The 22,528-nt window shown below is 35.9% G+C and overlaps 3 protein-coding genes across 3 annotated transcripts in view; all 3 read left to right on the plus strand.

The window, feature by feature from the left end:
* LOC113235950 overlaps positions 1–11,235 on the plus strand; it is a 28,137-nt gene extending 16,902 nt beyond the window's left edge. The window contains exons 8-14 of the mRNA XM_026471872.1: positions 1,770–1,920; positions 3,451–3,667; positions 5,783–5,830; positions 5,917–6,043; positions 8,438–8,577; positions 9,488–9,600; positions 10,212–11,235. Coding sequence (XP_026327657.1) covers positions 1,770–1,920; positions 3,451–3,667; positions 5,783–5,830; positions 5,917–6,043; positions 8,438–8,577; positions 9,488–9,600; positions 10,212–10,329 — 914 coding nt within the window. The 3' untranslated portion in view covers positions 10,330–11,235. The remainder of the gene's footprint in view (positions 1–1,769; positions 1,921–3,450; positions 3,668–5,782; positions 5,831–5,916; positions 6,044–8,437; positions 8,578–9,487; positions 9,601–10,211) is intronic.
* Positions 11,236–12,973: 1,738 nt separating this feature from the next.
* On the plus strand, positions 12,974–15,931 carry LOC113235569 (NADH dehydrogenase [ubiquinone] 1 alpha subcomplex subunit 6). Its single transcript, XM_026471308.1, has 3 exons — positions 12,974–13,190; positions 14,524–14,639; positions 15,711–15,931. The coding sequence occupies exons 1-3, from the start codon at positions 13,061–13,063 to the stop codon at positions 15,837–15,839; spliced, it is 375 nt and encodes a 124-aa protein (XP_026327093.1). The 5' UTR covers positions 12,974–13,060; the 3' UTR covers positions 15,840–15,931.
* Positions 15,932–15,998: 67 nt separating this feature from the next.
* On the plus strand, positions 15,999–19,569 carry LOC113235570 (NADH dehydrogenase [ubiquinone] 1 alpha subcomplex subunit 6-like). The gene is made up of 3 exons (XM_026471310.1): positions 15,999–16,658; positions 17,982–18,097; positions 19,054–19,569. Exons 1-3 carry the CDS (start codon positions 16,532–16,534, stop codon positions 19,180–19,182), a joined length of 372 nt encoding a protein of 123 aa, XP_026327095.1. The 5' UTR covers positions 15,999–16,531; the 3' UTR covers positions 19,183–19,569.
* Positions 19,570–22,528: the final 2,959 nt, after the last annotated feature.

A 22,528-nucleotide genomic window follows, 5' to 3' on the forward strand; every position in this document is an offset into this window, starting at 1 on the left:
AATTATGGTTACGAAGTTTATGAATTTATCCGACGACTTGAAATTGTGAAATTGATTACAAAATACTTAATATTAATTTGCAACGGATTACCGTTTGTAAATAGATATTTGTTCACATTATCATGTACACGTTTTATAATAAAAATATCTTCTAAAAGAGATAAACGGATAATTCGCATGCAAATTTTGTTATTCAAACACACAGAAGCTAAGTAAAATTCATCTTTTGTACAGGGTCAAGAGCACGTCAAGCTTGATACTTAAGATTTAAATCCAACTCTATACCGCTTACGATAAGAACGGTGCAAAGTTAAATGTGTCAAGCTTGACGTGCTCTTGTGCAATATTTTTGTTTCTCCATAGTTTTTAACCTCGTAAATGGCAAATTTTTAACATATTTAGTAATTTTATTTAAATATAGGTTCACATATTGACCAACCAACAAAGAGGTTAATTAATGCATAGATGAGACTTTATGATGAGTGGTCGTATAATCGGATTTACCTACAATTTGATGTTCGCTAACACGGAACGGGCGTTTGTACAGAAAAAATCTCGCGATAGTAAAAGTAAAGTCGGTTAAAAAAAAGAAAAAATGTATTTTAAATCGTCGCTTCCATTTTTCGAACAGCAATTAACAGGAGAAAAATGAACATGATTATAACCATTACAATATCCGACCACTTGCGAGGACGGGATGTCAAGAATTGCTAGTTTATTTTTGTTCCTAATATCAATATTATGCACTATGATTGATGATATGGTTGTGTCGACTCTAAAACTGAATTCGACACACGCGGCTCCGACAACATGTTACGTCGACATGATTTTACTCAGACATTACGTTACTCCGACAATATGTTACTTCGACATTATTTTACTCAGACACTACGCTACAGCGACAACATGTTACATCGGCATGATTTTCTCAGACACTACGCTACATCGAGAACACAGACGAGGTGTTTATTAAAAATAATCTTTGTACTCTGATAAGAAAAATCATCATTATAAACCCATCTAGGAAATGGTTCTAAATGGTCCTAATAAAAATGGTCCTAAAATCTTAGAAAAATGCGTTATTGTGCAGTTTTGGAGTGCAAAAATAATAGCCGCTCCAAGAATTTAACCTTTCATTTTCTGTTTATCAAATTTTTTTTTTACTTTAACAAACGAAATTAAACATTATCTCAATGCTATATCGGTCGAGTTTTACGTTTTGGAGCACAAAAGCTTAGAGAGAAAAATTTTTCATGTTTTGTAAATTTTAAACTTAATTGATCGAAATAAAATTCATTATTCAACGTGTGCGTTAAAGAAGACATCTATCCTACTTTCTATTCGTTCAGATGTTAGTCATTCGTCGTAGTACAGCTACTGACCGCAAGATGGCAGCACGTTAGCAAAGGTATTGAACTTTACGATATAATGCTTGGTTAAAATTTAAATTATAATAACAGTCCACAATTTGCTACATCTTTTTGAATTATAAACTACGACCAATCATTATCAAGATTTCATAGAATTTATTATTTGTTTGTGTGCGTTTTCTCAACAGTGGTTCTGATAGTAATCGAGGCTTAAGGCGCTTCCATTGTTATTTCTTCCGTGAGATATACTTTAGGGCTCAGCTTGTCAATTGCCCATACAGCACGCTTCTGCACAACAAAGTTTCCAAAGCAAAATATTCTCCATAGCAAAATGCCTTATGTATATTAGGTGTATTGGTAGAACTTACAATGGCATTGTTCATTTGTCACTTTTTTCAGCTGTTTGTGTGAGGCCTACTGGTTATATACCCATTAACGGTGGACTGGTGAAATACAACGACGAACATGTACTCAATATAATGGGACATTGGAAATTTCCCAATAAGGAGATAAAAAAATGTGATGTAACATGTAACTGCCTTGCTAATTGGTTAGTTTTTTATAATTACTAATACAAAGATCGAACACTCAGAAAAAAAACCTTCGATCCGGCCGGATTCGAGCCGACATCTTCTAGCAAACCGTGCCAGACGCTATACCAACTAAGCCACGGAACGAACCAGCGGACCTCACGAATTTTTCTATGTGTTTGTTGTCGTATCTTTGTATATGGTTTTTTCAACGGCTTTTTAGCCGTAACGCCATCTATGAGAAATATATGTATTTCGTAACCCAGCTAGATACCTTTACGCTACCAGCGCTGGCTAGAGATGTCGCCATTCATTGTATTTAAATTTTTATAGAATTGATATTCAATTATTTTTTATGTGAAATTACTTCACTAGTTTGTTATAGTTATTAATACAAAGATACTCACAAAAATTCCATGATTCGGCCGGATTCGAACCGACGTCTTCTAGCATACCGTGACAGACGCTATACCAACTAAGTCACGGAACGAACCAGTAGACCTAACAAATTTTTCTATGTGTTTGTTGTCGTGTCTTTGCATTTGGTTTTTTCAACGACTTTTTGGGCCGTAGCGCCATCTATGAGAAATCTTAAGTATTTCGTGACCCAGTTAGATACAGCTACCTTTACATCTACCTTACTAGGTTCGTTTTATTAACGTTTATCAAATCCAAACGAAATATGCAAATTTAATTTTAAAATTTACTTACGACTTGAAATAGTGAATCTTAGAATTATCCATGAATTACGACCAATATTATATGAGATCCACATAAAGGACACTTATTGATACGGAATATTAAATAATATTTATTTCGTACTTGTACTTCAGCAGGTTACACAGCATGTTACAAATACTTAAAGACATAGAGCATAATTTAATTAATTCACAATTATACATATTGATTACAGTAATCTGATATTTATTATATATTTTTGTTGATTTTTCTGTTGCTTTTAAAGGATTATTATTTTATTAATATCTTTAAATAGCGTGGTCGTGATTGTCAATGTGAATCAGCCCCGTAACCATGGGCTACGTAAAACACCCGAAACGTTGCTTTGTTTAAAAAAAAAAAAAGATAATATATGTGATTTAGATACGAAAAAAATAGTTTCATTTCCTGTCTTTAAATAGGTTAGTGGTGTATGACCTATGTATCGACTGCTTAAAGTACGAAGTTGCACTTGCGTTTTTACATCTTTTGCTTATTCAATTTCTGTCAGCAGGGAACTGTTTACTTACTATTGTTCACCTAATTTCTATTATATTGTAATATTAACTGTTTATACCCTTTTGGATAAAATAAATAAAGTGAATTTTTAAATTTGCAAACAAAAATGTTCATCCACATACCTAACACATGTCTGATGTCAATAAAGCGTGCACATGTTGTATGTGGAATCACCAATATACTTTTTAGTTGTGGGCTGCCTTGAAAACGGTCACATCGCATAGTCAGACTATTTTATGTTAACACTCATGTAAACCCCCCGATAAGCAGGATATCGAAACAAAATTGTAAATAATAATTTCTAACCACCCTAGGGATAGTTCTGCTATGAAGTATATAGAAGCATCTAAATGTAAATGTCATCATTTGTACGACTTCAAACAAGAAGGCAAACTACTTGAGACATACTTTTACAAACCTACAAAACATTCGCCATTTTGGATTGACGAAGCGAAAATATATCAAATGGATCCGATGGAAGATTTTGTAAAACAATGTGTGCTTGATGCTTTGAGTTCTAAAACAATGTTGGTAAGTGTATTTTTGCAGTGTATTGAAATTTTGAGTACTTACTCGGACCGAAATTTTACTACTACTAATTTTACTGTGTATATGTGTAAATATTTTTGTTAGTTTAACAGATCACTTTCACACTGAATACCTGTATAAGTTTTTTTTTTAAATACTAAGTGACGGGACGAACAAGTCGTGCGCCTGGTTGTAAGCGGCACGCCTATCCATAACAGTTCCAGTGCCACTCAAAGCTTTCAATTACAAAGATCTGAGGGGCACTGTGCCCGACACCCTGAGACATAAGTTGACAAGTACCATGTGCCTGTACTTTCACTAGCATCCTTACCCTTCCAAACCGGAACACAGTAATGATGACGTTACTGCTTGGCGGCAAAAATAGGTAAGGTGACAGGTACTTCCCAGGACGAACTCTTTTACAACGAGCTCTACTATCGATTGCTGATCAATAGATAAAACGCTAGTTTAATCGTTATTATTAGAAACTGAGATGAAATATATCGACGTGTTTTTCAACATCGCACATCCCTCGCATTATTAACAAGCAGCTTAAATAGAATTATTATGAGAGCACTTGGAGAGCACTTGGTTCTTAATTGTAAAATTACCAGTCGGTGCGTGTTGAGTTCGCGATCCTATCTCCCACTTAAGCCGGTCCCCTATATGAAGAAAAACGAAATCAACTATTGATAAACAAAGCCGATCTGTTGGTACTTCCACACCATAACTTACCACTCCGCATTCGTCAACTTTAAATATTAAATTTAGGTTCAAACTCAATTTACTCTTTGATTTTTTTCTAACATTAACCATAGTGTCACCAAATGCGCAATAAATAATTAAGTTGCTTAATTTAGTAAGGCAAAGGAAAATGTTTTTTTTTTTCAAAATTTGATTAATCTCATTAAACAAATTAACCGATTTAAGGTCATCTAATTTTATAATTTGCTTTACATTTTACTCCTGTTTACATTCACAGCAAACGTAATAGGTTTCTTTATTATATTTTTACTATTATATTTTTAAGCGATGTATTTGTAATAAATAATGAAAACTCTAGATATGGGGAATTTGTGGGCAATATAAACTGCTCTCCCCAAATTTGGGGATTTTAACAGTAATTTTTGGGGATTTTGAACAATTGGCATTGGCAACGCTGTATAAACCATACACTATGGGAAAAAGAAACAAATACTGTGAGAACTAATAAAATTTGACTTAGGTACGGACAACGGCACATCAGACTACACATTTTTGTTCGAAAATCGCCTCCAGTGCAACGAAACAAGATGCGTCAATGTGTAGCTTGATGTGCTAGCGTGTGTACATACGTATGACTAGTTTGTGCTGTAATGGCCCTGACTCAGCATAAACACTGTAGACTTAGAGAAGTCAAGCAGTGGATAATGGACTCCTCGAACTGTTCTAATTGTAATAAGTATCAGAAAAGATACTTACCAGAGTTTAGTATACGTGGATCAGAGCGAAACGAAAGCGGATATAACTAAAGTTTTGAATCCTTCTGGAATCAGGGGTTCTACTCCATCTCTCGTTCTCTATCAATAAAATAAGTAATACTTGACCATATTAAAAGATAATCTCAAGTATGAAGTTCATTCGCATCACGCTACTTTTAATTTCTTCGAATATTACTTATTTGACAGTAATTTTTTTGGACGGAGAACGATAGTACAGGGTCTGACTAAGGGTCGTATTCCAGAACTCTGCTCACTGCTCAAGTCACGACTTCAGTATGATTTCTAGTGCTTGAAATAATACTCAAGTCCTTACTTGACTATTGAGTAGAGATCTGGAATACGTCCCTAAGAGTTGTTGGCATGTGCAATTCCATACCTTGAAATCCTTATATAGGTACTATAAGACTTTGATAGTATGGTTATATTTTAATTAAATTAAATATATGAGATAACCTTAAGTTACTCAAAGAACGATAGTTAAGTTCAATTAAAGACGATTTGTAACAAACCTGGCTGGCTGGCACTAATGCAAAGCGATAAAGACCCACCCCGTTTGTATTTGAAGATTAAAAAAACGCAAAAGTATGGAGATTTCAAAAATTTACCTATTCACCTGTTTATCTTCTCATCTTTTCAGGTAAAACCTGCTCTCAATGAGGCATTAAAAATAAGTGAACTCGTTGCGGTAAATAGTTTTCTATGAAAAATTAAGACCATGAAATAGGTTAACTATAGAAATAAGCTATGAAACTATTACGTATTTCATTACAGGCACTTTTAGCTGACCTGGCGGACACACCGTTAATAATACCACACCTACCTCAGGCAAATCTTTTAAAAAATCTACAAACATATGTAAGCAAGAAAATTAGACCGCCTCTTACAGGGGAGCAACACAGTAGGTTTTTTTTTAATATTAACCATTTATTATTTACCTATTTGCACTGATCGTGGGTAGAACACTATCCACCATCAGTGCAAATAGGTAGGTATACTATAAGATGATTCTAGGTGGGTTACAGTTAAATCACGAAGTAACTTAAACAAAAATAGATGTAGGCAACATTTGGACGTGATGATGACAAATCGACATTTTGTTTCTATTTAGCGATAATTTCTTTTTGTCTTGGCGCCTAATTAGTTAGGTTTTATCTTTTATAATTTTATCTTCGCCTTTGTAAACGCGCTACTCAATGTGGTAGGTTTCTTATTTCAAGGTGTATTGGTCGCCTGTATTATGAACTTTTTTTATGATACTAAGTGACAATGAATGAATTGAAATGAATGATGAAGTTGTGTGCCTGGTGGTAAGCGTCACGCCTGTCCCTAACGGTTGCAGTATCACTCGGACCTTTAAATCACAAAGATCTTAAAGGCACTGCCACTGCGCCCGACACCCTGAGACATAAGTTAACAAGTCCCATGTGCCTGCAATCTCACCAGCACCCTTACCCTTCGAAACCGGAACGCAGTAATGTTCACATTACTGCTTGGCGGCAGAAATAGATAATGTGGCTGTACTTCCCTAGACGAACTCATACACTCGCACGCACACACAACACACTCACGAGGAGCTCTACTGCTACTAAAACTTATGATATGAACGGTTTTCTGGCAGAAATCGCTTAAAGCGATACGACCGTCCATCGTACCACCGCTAATTTTTTTTAAATTTAATTGTATTGTATTTGTTTCCTTTTTAGGTGTACCATAAAGAATTTTTGTATTGTATTGTATTGTATAAACTTCTTGTTAATGAACTTAATCTTACCATTCATATAAGAGTAGATTTTTCATATCGAGTAGCTAACAGCTTTAGCTACGCAGTGCAACCTTATTACACAGATTGATTGTTTATTTTATGTCTCTTTTTATGTCTCACCGCGTGCGAAATACAGATGTCAGAAATTATATTATAACCACCAGCTATAAATAAAACATGCAAAGTGCAACTCAAAACCAATTATGCTATACCTTCAGGAGTCGGTAAAAGTTTACAAAGCGAGTACGACTTAGTTTGAACATAAGTCTGTAATAGAGTCATTTTGTTAGTGATTATTTATTACTTTAAAAAATAACAAGCTCCACGCTTGGAGCATTCCAAGAGTGAGTCAGTTACTCACATCCACAATGGCGCATTTGCCCTAAGGCCCAGTAGGCCCAGGCCTAGGGCGAAAAGATTTTATGGGCATCCAATCGTGCCAAAAAATTCACAGATGATAACTAGAAATAACTCAAAGTATCTAAATATTCTAAATTCTCACGCACATTATGGCGAGCCGCACTGCACCGCATCGTATAACAATAATCTTCCTAAAACGCTTTCGTACATTTCATGTATAAAATATAGATACGTTACATAATAATGTAATGTATAATCGCTACATCACTACATATTATCACTACCGCGTCTGTCTGTCCATCTGATCGCGATAAACTCAAAAACTACTGAACGGATTTTCATGCGGTTTCCAACAATAGATAGAGTGATTCATAAGGAATGTTTCGTTTATTTAGGTTTTGTGTAAGTTGGCTAAAATGTGATAAATGTTGAAGTTGAAGGAAAAAATCATGCCGTCCAGCTTGACTGGCGTGCGCCCTGTAATCTCACAGATATATATATCAAATCAATGTTTTAGAAAAATATTAAAGTTATTAAAAAAGTTAAATAGTGATTTCTGAATCGATTTCGATAAAAGTTGGCAAAATTCATTATGTAGTCTGCCTGTATATGATGAGTGCTGAGAAAGGGATGGTTGGTATTGACTGCATGGCCTGGGGCCTAGGGCGGTCTCACGGTTTTATAGTTTTGTAGTTATCTATTGTAAATCTACACTAAAATTAATTCTTCAATAAAAATGAGTTTCGATCGGATATAAAACGTTTCGTCACTTGTAAAACTTTTCAACCTTATGGTTAGATATTCGCAACACCAGTGACCGATCACTAACTTGGCCCATCAGGCGGTCCGGCTGATGAGAAATCGTCGCAGATGCCTTGAATATTCGTTATACTACCCCCGCCGCTCTCTACTTACAATCCTGAACACAGCAGTGCTGATTTTTAATCTGGTGGAGCAGTGGTAATCGGGCGGGCTTTGCACGTACAACACTACCACCATTGTTAAAGTAAAAGTAATTCATTATGTAGTCTACCAGTATATGATAAGTGCTGAGAAAGGGGCGCGGCCAACACTGCAAATCCGCCACTATGGCTAAGTCAATCACGCCCGGTCTCGGTGATTGATGTTTCTAAGTATTTTTATTGGTCTTTTCGATGATTATTATTACAGAGAGAAATCTGACTAAAGCGAAACGCCAGTGGAACGAAATACAGCATCAAAATTTCAGACAATTAGCCACTTACATCAGTTTCAAGCCAGAAGAATTGCAGAACTTCACTTGGAATCATAGGCATGTAGTGCAGAAATTGGTGAGAATATTAACATGGATAGAATAAACGTTGTTTAACCACTTCGTTGCAGCTGTTCTAATTTTCTGGTGGGAACACATGTTTCTTACTAGTTTTCAGCGACGAGATTTAGTGTTGAAATGCTACAAACTTGTCAGTTACCTATTGTAAGAAATTATATTCCAAAAGCGCGTAAGCTCGCCAGCCGTTCCATGCCGCGCTGGCCAGTAGCATTCACACATTTTCGGAAGGTTGTGAACCTTCTTCGACATGCAGGTTTCATCACGATGTTTTCTTTCACCGAAAAGCTCATGGTAAATTTCAAATTAAATTTCGCATATAAATTCCGAGAACTCAGAGGTACGACCCCGAATTTGAACCCACGGCCTCTGCTTGAGAGGCGGTAGGTCAAACCATTAGGCTACCACGGCTTCTACCTCGTATGAATTTGAAACCGATACGGAGGCCAACTCCACTAATTTTATTCGCGTACCTATAGTGAAGGAAATAAAGTGATGAGTCCTAGCGGGAAGAAGGGTCACGAAGACGTGTGACTCGGTGACTCCTACGCTCGTTTGCCGCCAAAACGCTTTTCGTGGTCCAGGGTAAGTCCCTACTTACCTGAACAGTGCCTATCTTTCCTACTGGAAAGTCAATCTGATCTTGAAATCCATTTCGACACCCATTCGACGTGTTTAAATAATTCTTTTATCAATGCTTTTCGTAATTGTTTAGCTTTTAAGTTCGACGGTTAGCCGTTGCTTGTGTCTGGAGCCGAGGTACCGTATAGGTAGAAGAAAAACGCAGACTGTTTAATAATGATTTACCGTAATATAAACACAAGATTTGCGGCAATGAATTTTCAGTGTATTAACTTCTTAGTTGACCAATGTTGAAGGGTGGCGCTAACGTCGGTCATCTTTTGTTTCAGTTCGATACTTTGCTCAAAAGATACGTTACACGAAACGTAACAAAACAAATCGAACAATCCCAATTATTATGGGCCACTATGCAAAACGACCGTTATGGAGGAAAATCTTTTCGGTTAGTATATACGCGTGCCTGTAACGCTTCAGTTAAGGAGGATTCGGAATGCACAAATTCTGGCAATATATTGACACAATAATTTATCGCGTTGCGCGATATGAGCTGGAGTTGACCAATCAAACCGTCGCGCGTTAAAATGCCGTAGCTCCTGATTGGTCAACTCAAAGTCATATATTATATGTATGCCATATGTTGCCGCAATTTATCGCGTTGCTTGGGCGCAACGCGATAAATTTCGGCAATATATTGCCAGAATTTGTGCATTGTGAATCAACCTTTAATTCAATTCAGTTCACTAATTGCGACTGCGAACGTGCCGCGCACGTGTCACGACTGTGGCGCTGCAATCGCGCGCCCAAATATTGTAAGAAAATTAGTAGTGACGCGGCTGCAGCACCACAGTGGCACCACTGCAGCGTTTCTGTAAGCATCTAATTGAAAGCGCCCTAATGCAGCATCATGAGATCGTTTGTTCTCTATTCAACAGACTTTGAACCTTGTCATGAGCCACCACCATTGAGTTTTTTCACACAACTAAAATTTCAATTTTGATTTAGTAACGATTTTGAAATTTAAAGTACCCAACTAATTAACTTTTAATTTCCCAGAGACTGTTTCACTTCGTACTTTCCGACGAGGCTTAAAGATTTGTTCCTGTTGGATCCTTTTGACTACGAACACATTAATAGATATATAAGAGCTAAGACATGTCCAATTAGATTATAACCGACGTAAACCTGACGGCGATTTATTCGAAGATTTTGAGAAAATTAACATGATTAGGCATCTACACTAACATGATTTTCATTCAATAGGATTCATATATTGCAATTGGTGCGTTTGAATCATCATTGTAATTGGTTTGTTTCAATTGGAGGATCTTAAGACTTTCAAGCACCATTGGTACTCCGATTGGCGGGCGGCGTCATTCGCTAGGTCTGAAACGCTATTACACTACCCTATTTCAAGGACCCTTCGTTAAGAGTAGCCCCTAACTGAGACGCCGCTCTTATTAACTTATATGTAAGTCGCCCCAAATGGGGACCCTGGCTCCTTAACTCTTATTACACCTCACTAAGTTCGAGTTCCTTGAAATCGAGTAATTCAATAAGCGATTGAGCTACTGTCACGGTCACAATTGTTTACGTGCCTAAGTTTCAAGGAAGTTAATGTTAGGTAATAAATAAATAACGCACGTACTCAATACCTACCTAATATCTATGGCTATCTATCTAAATATTCTGTAGGAAATAATTTAAGTTTCTTGTTGACCACGCTGCACCAGATTATAAATATAAATGGACCTTATTACCATCAATTTTGTTCTTTAATAAAAAGAAAAGAATATAAGCCCACTCAAATATGGACCCGCTCGAAACAAGTGAATTTCAAAATATTACAACTTACCATTTAATATAAGAAGTTAACGTAAGCGCTTATTTTCCAATGATAATAATATTAAAGGTTTCCACGTCTGTGCACCCTTCAACATTGAACGTCTAGGAAATTGTCGTCACTGGGAATCTTTTCCAGCAGTAGTGAGCCCTAATTTTAAGGGTCCTAAATTTCTTCTTTTGTTTCATATAAACTATTAAATGCGTTAATTAGATTAAATTATTTATACTGCCTCTCGGGTGATATGAATTTTCATATCACCCGAGAGGCAGTTTAACAATTTATAGTTTATACATTTGTATATACTATAAATGATTAAACTTGTTTTTGTTATTATTAACGTGGTGAAATTGTTTTGTGTGGAATTGATACGATAGTTGAAATGTTTGGTAGTTAGTGCACCTTCTTTTTTTGACAATACTTGTATGTTCGTAGTAAGAGTTGGCAATGTAACTAATTAATTAGATAATAAGATAAAAATATTAAATAAACTACTTTGATTTCTTATTTGATGAATTATTGTATTATTATATTGATTGTACATTTCCCTATTTTTTTGAGAAATTGAAAGTAAATTTGAGTAATTTGAAACATAATAGGTATATGACGAACGGGAAGGACTGCCGAAATGTTCAAATCTAATCTTTATTTCATAGTTCTGTAAATTACATGAAGTAAGTCTAGTACACACATAGGTTGACTGAAATACCTACGTATATTTTCGATTGAGTCCACCAGGATTCCCAATCCCAATAGCCCAATGCCCTAGGGATCTTTGTGAACTCAGCAGTTCATTAGAAACCTAGTTAAATGTATGTAAAGTTGCACATTACAGTGATCTTATGCAGTGAGTTAATTAGAGTTAATGGTGGCTGTACAATAACGGATGCTGACAAATTTAGTATAAAAAAAAATTTGTCCGGACCCGTTAAGGTACACCCGCCACTCTCTCACGACAATTTTTATTTATATTTGTTGAGCATTGGCTATAGAGCCATCAGCTTTAACAAGTAACACATAAGAGACTCTAAAATTTAAACTAAAAATAATTTAAACCTGCCATTTTTTCCCAGTCTTGTGAGTTAGTCGGTGGCGTGTGTGGTTACAGTGCGTTGAGTCCACCAGGATTCCCTAGCCCAATCCCCCAGGTTATCTTTGTGAACTCTGCAGGTCATTAGAGTCCCTTAAGTTAAATGTATGTAAAGTTGCAATCACATTGCGACAATAAATAATTATTTGTTGTACCGATCGGGTGATCGGGTTTTCTTGTAGAGCATCACGCGAATATCATCAGTAGACCTATAAAACATTTTACCTTTTACCATTCAAAATGTATGGTAAAAGGTTTTTTTGCGATTTCTGACGTTTCGAGTATACTGTTACCTCAGTTGGTCCCCCAGACTATTAATCCTTACCACAGACCGGATTGAATGGCATAAAAAAACTAACAACGATTAAGGTAGCTGGCCCTGCTGTCCCATCTCAAATGTACATCTTACATTGGTGTTGTCGACGATGGTGTCAGGTAACCGGCTACGGAATTGCCGATATGACTCCCTTCGGCTAAAAGTCCTCCTTCACGAAGGTCGATAAATGTTCGAGCGGCACCACAGACAAAGTCTGTGGGCGGCACTGTCACGACAAACGAATTAAAATTCACGCTGAAACGGGCCTCGCAACCATTCAACCTTCAGGTTGTATTTAGGTTTTAATCTGATGCATTCTACTATCTCAGACTCCGTGGAGTAATGCAGTCACGACAGGTACTGCACCGTCGTCGGTATGACCGGCGCAGCAGAAAGCTCGGTCCTGTCGGTGCTGTGCCATACAGGCTACGACTGGTTATACATATAAAATCATAGGGAGGAAGTTCTTTACGTGACATTTAGTATGTGGCAGAATAATCGTTGGTATTTTTGACTTAGGTAGCTTGAAATTGTATTGAAAAAAGAAAATGTCAATGTCAATTAGTGGTCCGTAGTGTCAATCACGTCAAGTGTGTCAAATTACTCAAATTCAAAATATTTCAGCAAATTAGAACGAAGTTAATTTATGTAAAACGATGGCATCGCGAAAAGCAATTCATGTTGGTTCCAAGGTTGTTAAACCACTGCTTTCTACAAATCCTGTAGAAGCAAGAAGGAGAGTCATGAATCTGTACAAGGCCTGGTATCGCCAAATTCCATACATAGGTTAGTGTTGTTATGTCATCAAGTATTTCTTTTAAATTCTGTTCTTTCGTATTCATATTCATTTGTTTCAAATCAAAAACAGACCGATTTTTAGAAATTTAATAAGAGTTCAGTCATTTAGACAAAGATGATTTTAATATTTTATTTGATGTCAGCTGTCAAGACTTCGGTAATCAAACTAATGCTACTTATTTTTGGTTATCGCCTGGTTAAGATTTGAAAGAAAAAATCAAATTCATTATCGAGTTGATGGTGCCAATCTTCTTAAAGTAGCGTGAAGCGATTTAAAAAAGTTAAAAGTATAATAACATAAATTAATTGACAATACTACCCTTCTTGTCATAACTAACGCAGTTAGCATGTAGACGTTGGTCGCCGATCTTTATGCATCTGCCCAGGCCCAATGCTCCTGTTCTCCGGCCAACATTCATCTGAAAGAATTACTGTCAAATAAGTAATGCTCGACCCAATTAATAGTATGAAGCTTCGTACTTGACATTGTTTTTTAATTTTTTAATTTGGTCAAATATTACTTATTTGACAGCAATTGTTGTACGATGGAGAACAAGAGTAGACCTCCAGGTGTTAGGGGGTCCTCGTGCTGCCCACTTTGGTCTCTCACAAACTGATGATATTCTAAAGATGTTTGAAAATTGAAACTAAATAAGATATAGAAAAACTTAATAAATGGGGTTTATTGTGTACATTTCGCTGATCCCCGATATGTTAATAACTCAATTTCTCTAAAAATGCCGATTGCTTTAGTTATGAAAAGGAAGGCAGATAATTTACACTAGATCATGTCTCAAAACATTTGTTTTATTCTTTATTGTTGTCATATATTATAATAATACATATAATGTGTTCACAGCTCTGTTTGGGCTTCCTCACTACTGCAGTGCATCAGGCATGTTTGCCGATGCTAGTGTAGAGGATTTTTACGCACTAATGCGTAAAAAGGTGGAATCCTGCCTGCGCAGAGCATGAGAGAGCTCAAACAGAGTTCATAAAACGATAGAGGATAGGTGGGACTCCGATCTGCTTGCTAGGTTCACCGATCTTCGCGTCATGGGAGCTCATGAACTTAGCAAGTTTCACGTATAATGTAATCATTTCATTATGTAATCATTTCAGTTCATTTCATTCATTTATTTTATTTTTATTTTGTACTAACAGTAGAATAGATAACTTGTAAGTGTACTAACAAAATGGACTGTATATTGTCTGCAATAAATTATATTCATTGAAACCTTAACATACTGTAAATTTAAGCAAATATACAAATGATAAAATAACTAACCTTTTAAATATGCTCAATTTGTTTACATTACAGTGGAGGAATTTGACATCCCCAAATCAGAAAAGCAATGCAAAGAGAAGCTGAAGGAAATGTTCATGCAAAACAAGGATGTGGCTGATATTAGAGTCATTGACATGTTAGTTGTTAAGGTAAATTATTGATTGTAATCATAACAAGTTTTATTACACAAGTAATGTGCTTGTTTGATCTACTGACATGAAAATCCACTTGTGAGCAATAGAATTTAAAAATTTTTAAAACATCCATTCGGTCAAAGCTGTGGTAGTCTAATGGTATGACCTACCGCCTCTTAACCAGAGGTTGTGGGATCGAATGCAGGTTCAGGTTGAACTTTACCATAAGTTTCTTGGTGAAGGAAAATGTCGTAATGAAACCTGTATGCTGAAGAAGGTTCACAACTGAAAACGTGTGAAGTCGCCAACCCACATTGGGCCAGAGTGGCAGCCTACGGCCTTAACTCTCGCCGGAGAGGAGACCCGTGCGCGGCAATTGGATGTAAAATAATGGGTTGATGGTGATGATGACGGTATAAACATTTAATGACAAATAACTCAAATGAAGCTCTAATAATTTAAAATTTATGATCATTCTGGTACGTCATTGGTTCTTCAGGTGTCCATTACCAACCATTAGCAAGGTACTGCTAAAATTCTGCTGAATTCTATTTACTATGCTACAACATTTAAATTCCTCTGAATAATACAACCGCGCGGCCGCCGCTCGGTCGCCGCGTAGACCAAAGACAAGTCAGCCTCAATTAAAAGCCTAAGTTAAAACGTAAAAGCTAAATATATATATAGAACATACTTTGCCGTGACAGTTAGAAGCACGCGGTCGCTGTGCGGCGGCGACGTTGTCTCCGCGGTCGACCGCGCGGCGTGACCGCGATGAAATTCGTGTCGAATAAATGCGCCCTAATAATAATAATAATAAAGAACTTTATTTATCTACATTTACAAAACAATTTGGTCGTATACTGTGTAGATAAAAAGGATAGAGTCTCAGCTTAAGCTGTTTTTCAATAATAAATGTTAATAGACTCATATTGAATGAAAGTTTAGTATTAATTAACACATTTGTTATTTCAAACATTTATGTCTTAAGTGAATACCAACATCACCATTTTATGATATCACTGTCACCATAAAAGCGACTTGACTGTGCCGTGACTTACATATTTCATATGATATTGTCCACAGGGACAAATGGAACTGCAAGAGGTAGTCAGAATCTGGAAGCAAAAGGGTCACATCATGACTTACTTCAAACCAACAGAAGAGCCAAAACCTAAAGATTTCCTCTCGAAATTCTTAAGTGGAGTTGAATAACTTAGATCATTTTGTAAATAGTATATTCGCTGTTAAGTTAAAATGTCAAATCGTTATGAAATAGAGCATTCAGTTTAAATAGCTTTTCTTATTTGACTAGCCAGCTAGATTGATGTACTTGAAAGTAATAGTAAAATAAGAGAAGTATGGTAAGTCCGAAGTAACAGCGCGGCTTGTATGTGCCCTGTCGTGTACGGACGCACATATTCACAAAATAATGAAAGATGCGTTGGGACGACCAGTGTAATTGTGAAACGCAAGTACAACGCGAGATTATGCAAATGTGTGCCTCTATACACCGCTCGTGGCGGGCACGCACACATACTAGGCTACGCTCTGCTACGTTTCTATGGATATGGTGACGACTCGTTCGTCCCGTCACGGGCTATTATAAAATATATATATTCACTGTCGCTGTGCCCGTCACCTGAGACATGAGTCTAGTTGCAAGTTACCAAATATATTTATTATATCCTTTTTGCATTTGCTCTTGTCATACATACTTGACACGTGAGAAATACAATGGTATTCATTTGTCTATATAGCTGTGAAAACAGCTGTCATGGCTTTGACAAACAGTACCAGTAATGTTTTTCTCTTTGCGTCTCTACAGTGAACAACTTAAATAGAAGGAAACTATTAGAAATATAATTTCATCAAAAGTGTAAAGATACAGTAATATAGACTCAAAAATGGCGGCTCGAGGCACTATGGCGGGCTGCAAAATTGTTCGTCCGGTTATGTCCTTCGATAACTGTGAGGCCCACACAAGGGTCTTAGGCCTTTACCGTGCTTTTTATCGCATTATTCCCTTTATCCGTGAGTACTTATTAAATTTAAATTCAAAATATTTTTGTAAGCAAATTAAATTTAAATTCAAAATATTTTTGTAAGCAAATTATGATTTTGAAATTATCAAGGTAACCCATGGTTCTTTGTAAATGAATATTTATTTATTTATCATTTACAGTACTTAATTAAAAATATTATACGTAAAGCAACTGATACAGCTAAACTAACGATATTTATGTACATAGATTAAAGGCTTTGAGCTAAAGGGGTATTTTCATAGATATAATGCGTAGATAGCATGTGTGGCAAAGTATTCCCTTTGCCTATTCGACAAATACAGCAAAACTCGTTACCGCGCGCTGGTCGGTTTCTCGACGCACAGCAAAGGGTGACCCCTTTTGAATAGGCAAATACGCAAGTAAACTGTCCAAACTATGTTATATTCATTATTTAGGCCTCAGAAATACAACAGCCTCCGGATTGACTGTGAAATAACGATTTTCAGGCTTTTTTTAGTAAAGTTTAGAACTTGTGCCGTTGGCATTGGGCTGTTTTTTTTTTTCGACAATTCGGGTGGAAATACGGTTACGGTCAATGGATTACGCTATCGAGAGATGTTAACAACTCAATTTTGGCCTATTATTGATATCACTAACATGTAGTTTCAACAAGACGGTACCACAAGTCACAGCCACCGAACCGAAAACCAAATTTCCCGATCGCAATATTTCACGAAATTCAGACGTTAAGTGGCCAGCTCGACCATGTGATTTAACACCGCTAGATTATTTTTTATGGGGTTATGTTAAAGACAGAGTCTATACGAAACCAATCGAATCGATTGCAGCCTTAAAACTCAAAATTCGTGAAGTGATTAACGAAATAGACCCATCATTTTGTCAAAAAGTTATTAAAACCTTTAATGAAAGAATCGACATCTGTAACAGTGGTCGTGGTGGACATTTATCAGATATCACTTTTCATTCTTAATTGCCAAACCTTACTTTTTTTTATACAATAAAAATTTGAGTCATTGTCATCTAAATGTTTTGTTTTATTTTGATTTACAAAACAAAGTTCTTGTTGAAAAACCCTTTATTTATTTATTTAAGTGACAGGACGAACAAGTCGTGCGCCTGATGGTAAGCTACACGCCGGTCCATAACAGTTGCAGTGCCACTCAATCAAAAAGATCTGAGGGGCATTACCACTGCGCGCCCGTCACCCCGAGACAAGTGGACAAGTCTCATGTGCCTGTAATTTCATCATATTGCAAGTCGCTTGCGATAAGAACGATACAAAATCCAGTGTCAAGCTTTATGTACTTGTATGTGATTTCTTTGTTTGTAGAGGAGTATTATTATATGCCAAAATCTGAAAAAGATATCAAAACAATGATACGATCCTACTTTTACGCCAACTCGCATGTTGAAGATGTTCGGGTGATCGATTTGCTTATATTAAAGGTAACTTTGCATCAATTATAATAAATTGTAGATATGTTCGACCGCCACCAGCAACCTGGGTGTCAAATTAGAAAATTCCCTGTAGGTATTATGAGTACTAGAGTAACCTAATAATAATCCCGGCGCTCTCCCCTAGAACTTAATTGCGGATCCTTTTAGAAAAATATCCTTTCCCATATTAGTTACAACTTAAAATCAAACTTTATAGTATATAATTATATATCTATAATTATAATCTAATTAAATTCAAACTTTCAAGTGACATAATTCTACTCATAATACGACGTATTTCTTTATTAAAAATATTATTTGATAAATAACAATTTTGATTAATAATTGAAACCTCGGCCTACCTCTACTGTTATTGTTATCCCTAATAAAGGGCTCATATGTGTAGCATTACCTTAAATTTAAGACATGTATACCATATGAATGCAATAAATATATTGAGTATTGAAACAGGATCTCGTCATGTACCTACTGCCCAGAAGGTTTCAGCGTTCGGCCTCTGGGAGAACCAGCCATTGGGGGAGCTTTTCGACTTCAGTGAGAGTGGCTAACTATCCATTACGCTATTAGCTCTGACTTGGCCTGCGTGGGATTGCATACATAATTAAAATTACTTCTGTTCAAAGAATACAGGAAAATCAAACCATTTAGTAAGATATATGAACAACACGGTACTTTCTTTTTAGGTGCTTAGTAATAAAAGCTCCGGAAATGTACATTAAAAATAAACTTATTCAAAATATTTGTCGTAGCGATAGAGCTCCCTGTGAAAGAGTTCGTCCAGGGAAGTACTGCCACTTTACTTTCGGGTCGAAATCAACCGTGACCAAGGGTCCTGTAATGTGATACAAATATACGCGAAAAATAGTTTCATTTCCAATCGCGAAAACCTAAAATTGTCATACTTTACTATCTAAAATATTGTAACCTGCATTTTATTTCACCAGGGTTGGATAGAATATACAGAAGTGGACCAAACTTGGCAACAGAAAGGTCATGTCATGGCTCACTGGCATCCCTCCCAAGAACCAAAACCAATTTCTTTCATCGGAAAATTTTTAGAAGGCAATGACTAAATACGACAATGGTCAAGTCCACCGGCACCAATAAGCAACCTCTGAAATTATTTCCGATTTATATTGTATTCGAAAAATGTAATAACTATAAGGAAACACGAGCAAAATGTACGGGTGGTTGTTTTTTTATTCGATTGAGTGGTTCCTATTACCCGTAATAAAATCATTAAGTTCTGTTCAGTTTATTCAACTGAATATTATACGGCCAGTAATTCTGTTTCTGTATTCTGTAATTTCCCTTTATAAACTATTGAGAATTGAAATGATTTTATTAATATAAAGATTGAGAGAGATAGAGAAAAAATCCTTCGATCTGGGTTCGAACTAGCTCCTTCAGCATACCGTGTCTGAGCTAGATTACTTACGAATGTTTCCAAAGTGCTTGTTTTTAGTTTATTTATTTATTTATTTCAGACACAATAACAGTTCACAAACCATGTAAGAAACTTGATACAAATTTAAATATAGAACACTTGTTAGCTTGGAACCAATAACAATTGTGCACAACACTTAATTGACTTTAGTTTGTTAAACATTTAAAAACTATTAAAAACAAAAAAATATAATCATTAAAAAGAAAAATATAATTACAATAATTAAACAAACAATTTATAACTATCCTATATATATTTTATAAATGGAAATTTGAAAAAATCATATTTGAAGAGAAAAACATATCTAAACAAAACCAATAAATCTTATTTACAACACTTTATTTTTGACCTAGCTGTGAGACCTCAGAGACACTATAAACGATTCCATCGACTGGTGGAATATGTCTACCTCAGTGCTAACCATATTGTAGTTCCTACACATACGAAGCAAAGGATCATTGTAAGACACATTGTATGTTGTTAAGGGTACATAAAAAAGTTTTTGAGTGCGGCACTTTCCAATCATAAGCCTAACTTCCTCAAGCAATTCACTAGTATCCCACTCCGAATTAACTATTTTGTACAATATGGCAAAGCTATGCGAAAACCGTCTACTTTGTAGGGTGTCCATTTTAAAATGTCTCAATCTATCTTCATAGGACGGAAGCTTACGCCTTAAACCCAATTTACAGCTTAAATGTCTCAAAAATCGCTTTTGGACCGACTCGATCTTATTTTTATGTTGATCATAGTACGGTGACCACACTACCGAACCATACTCCAGTATACTGCGAATGAGTGCATTAAATAATATAATTACACTGCCCGGATCTTTGAATGGGCGCACAGATCTCATTAAAAATCCCATTGCTTTATTACATTTTGACACTATATAGTCGTAATGCTGTCTAAATGAAAGATTGGAATCAATGAATACTCCCAGATCTCGAACTACTGTCTCGCGCTTTAATTCTACTTTATCTATATTATAGGTATACTTTGTCAAATTCTTTTTTCGTGAAAATGTTAATACATGACACTTGTTAACATTCAGCGCCATATTATTTTTTAGACACCAATCTGAGAGCACCTCAATATCCCTTTGCAATGTTAAGCAGTTTGTATTATCTTCGATTTTATTAAATATCTTTATATCGTCAGCATATGCGAGGCACTCACTGCTGATCAACCTCAACAGATCATTCACGAACAATATGAAAGTAAAGGGCCCAGGTTAGAACCCTGCGGAACACCAGATAAAGATTGAAAGGGAATCGAACTGTATCCGTATATTGTCTCCAGCTGAGTTCTATTCCTTAAATACGACTCTAACCAACGCAATAGATTACCATGTATTCCAAGGCGATTCATCTTATGACAGAGTATTTTATGGTCCACTCTGTCAAAAGCTTTTGCGAAGTCTGTGTATATGGTATCCACCTGTAAACCCTTGTTCAGTGCCATTCCCACGTAATGAGTATAGGTAAGCAAGTTTGAGGACGTTGAACGGTTTTTCACGAAACCATGCTGCTTAGGACTGATCACTTGTTTCATGTGAAAGTAAATACGCGAATATAGCAAGCCCTCAAAGACCTTGGCGAAGCAAACAAACAAATTCGCAATATCTCCACCTTCATCAGCACACTCATTTCCGAGACTCATCACCTTGGGGATATCATTTGTAGTTTTCTTGGATTTAGTGTATCTCCAAAATGCCTTTATATCGGTTTTAATATTTTTTTCGATATTATTTATGTATAAGGCAAAACATCCATCCATGGTTGCCTTAGCTCTCTTCCGTAGAAGTGTGAATGTATCCTCATCTCTGGGATTACCAAACTTTTTAAATTTTCTATGATATCTATCTTTTTCCTTAAGTATATTTATAAGTTTATTAGTAAACCATGACGGATATTTAGACCTATTAACTTTAGTTTTAGGAGTTTTTTTTTCTATTATTAAATTGAGGTGATTATAGAAAATGTCCTTGTATTGTTTCCAATTTATACAAGCCTCAAGCCGCAAGTTCGGCAATGCAAGCCTCAAAATTAGTTTTACGATAATTTAGTCTACCCACAGCTCTTTCCTTGAGTATAGATTCGGTAGTCAACGCAATATCAATATCGAGGGCAGGATGATGTTTATCGAGACGGCTCAATGCTAGCGCCTCACTAACATGACAAGACAGCCGTGACGTACTTAATAGCAGATCTAAAATTTTGTCATTATAATTTTTTACCTGATTGCTTTGTATAAGATTTGCCCTTGTAACGAAATCGTGTAAATCCGCAACTTTTTGATTATTTGTCGAAACAAAGACATTACTACTCCAATCAATCTCTGGTAAATTAAAGTCTCCTATTATTAAAGTATCGTTATTTCCTGCATTCGTAATATTGTCCTCACTAACGTCCAAAAAATTCGAAAACTCTGGTTTCAATATATATGACGGGAGGTAAACGACGCAGATATTGATATATGAATATTTTAAATATATTCGCACCCATATGTCTTCATTAGAAGTCTCACATTCAGGCAAATGCATAGATTTTATTGTTTTCTTCACAGCTATAAGTACTCCTCCACCGTGAGCTTTACTGTACTTTTCCTTAAATCCCTTTGATCTATCCTTACGGTATACTATATACCTATCATCTACCAACTCACTAGAATAGACAGTATCATCCAGCCAGGTCTCACACAAACAAATTACATCGTAATTGTTACAAAGAATACTATTATATATCTCAATTACTTTTGATTTTACACCTCTAATATTCTGATAAAGAAAAGATAAGTGGGCATTATCCATAAAAGAGAATATTGAAAACACATCTTATAGTTTGTAACGAATTTTTGGCATAGCGCCGTCTGTGAAGTCTATGAAAGTTTTTTCTTCGCGTTTACAGCTACCAGCGGCTAACAAGAGATGTCGCTTTAATAATTTTATTGTAATATTAAGTTTTGATTTT

Source organism: Hyposmocoma kahamanoa, unplaced genomic scaffold, assembly GCF_003589595.1.
Source record: "Hyposmocoma kahamanoa isolate Upper Pololo Valley unplaced genomic scaffold, ASM358959v1 88, whole genome shotgun sequence".
Lineage (NCBI taxonomy): Eukaryota > Metazoa > Arthropoda > Insecta > Lepidoptera > Cosmopterigidae > Hyposmocoma > Hyposmocoma kahamanoa.

Excerpts from the sequence above, each read along its gene's own strand:
- LOC113235569 (XM_026471308.1), top strand. The coding sequence starts at position 13,061 with ATGGCATCGCGAAAAGCAATTCATGTTGGTTCCAAGGTTGTTAAACCA. Across the intron at positions 13,191-14,523 it reads TCGCCAAATTCCATACATAG|TGGAGGAATTTGACATCCCC; the intron begins GTTAGTGTTGTT and ends TTTACATTACAG. Across the intron at positions 14,640-15,710 it reads TTGACATGTTAGTTGTTAAG|GGACAAATGGAACTGCAAGA; the intron begins GTAAATTATTGA and ends TATTGTCCACAG.
- LOC113235570 (XM_026471310.1), top strand. The coding sequence starts at position 16,532 with ATGGCGGCTCGAGGCACTATGGCGGGCTGCAAAATTGTTCGTCCGGTT. Across the intron at positions 16,659-17,981 it reads TCGCATTATTCCCTTTATCC|AGGAGTATTATTATATGCCA; the intron begins GTGAGTACTTAT and ends CTTTGTTTGTAG. Across the intron at positions 18,098-19,053 it reads TCGATTTGCTTATATTAAAG|GGTTGGATAGAATATACAGA; the intron begins GTAACTTTGCAT and ends TTATTTCACCAG.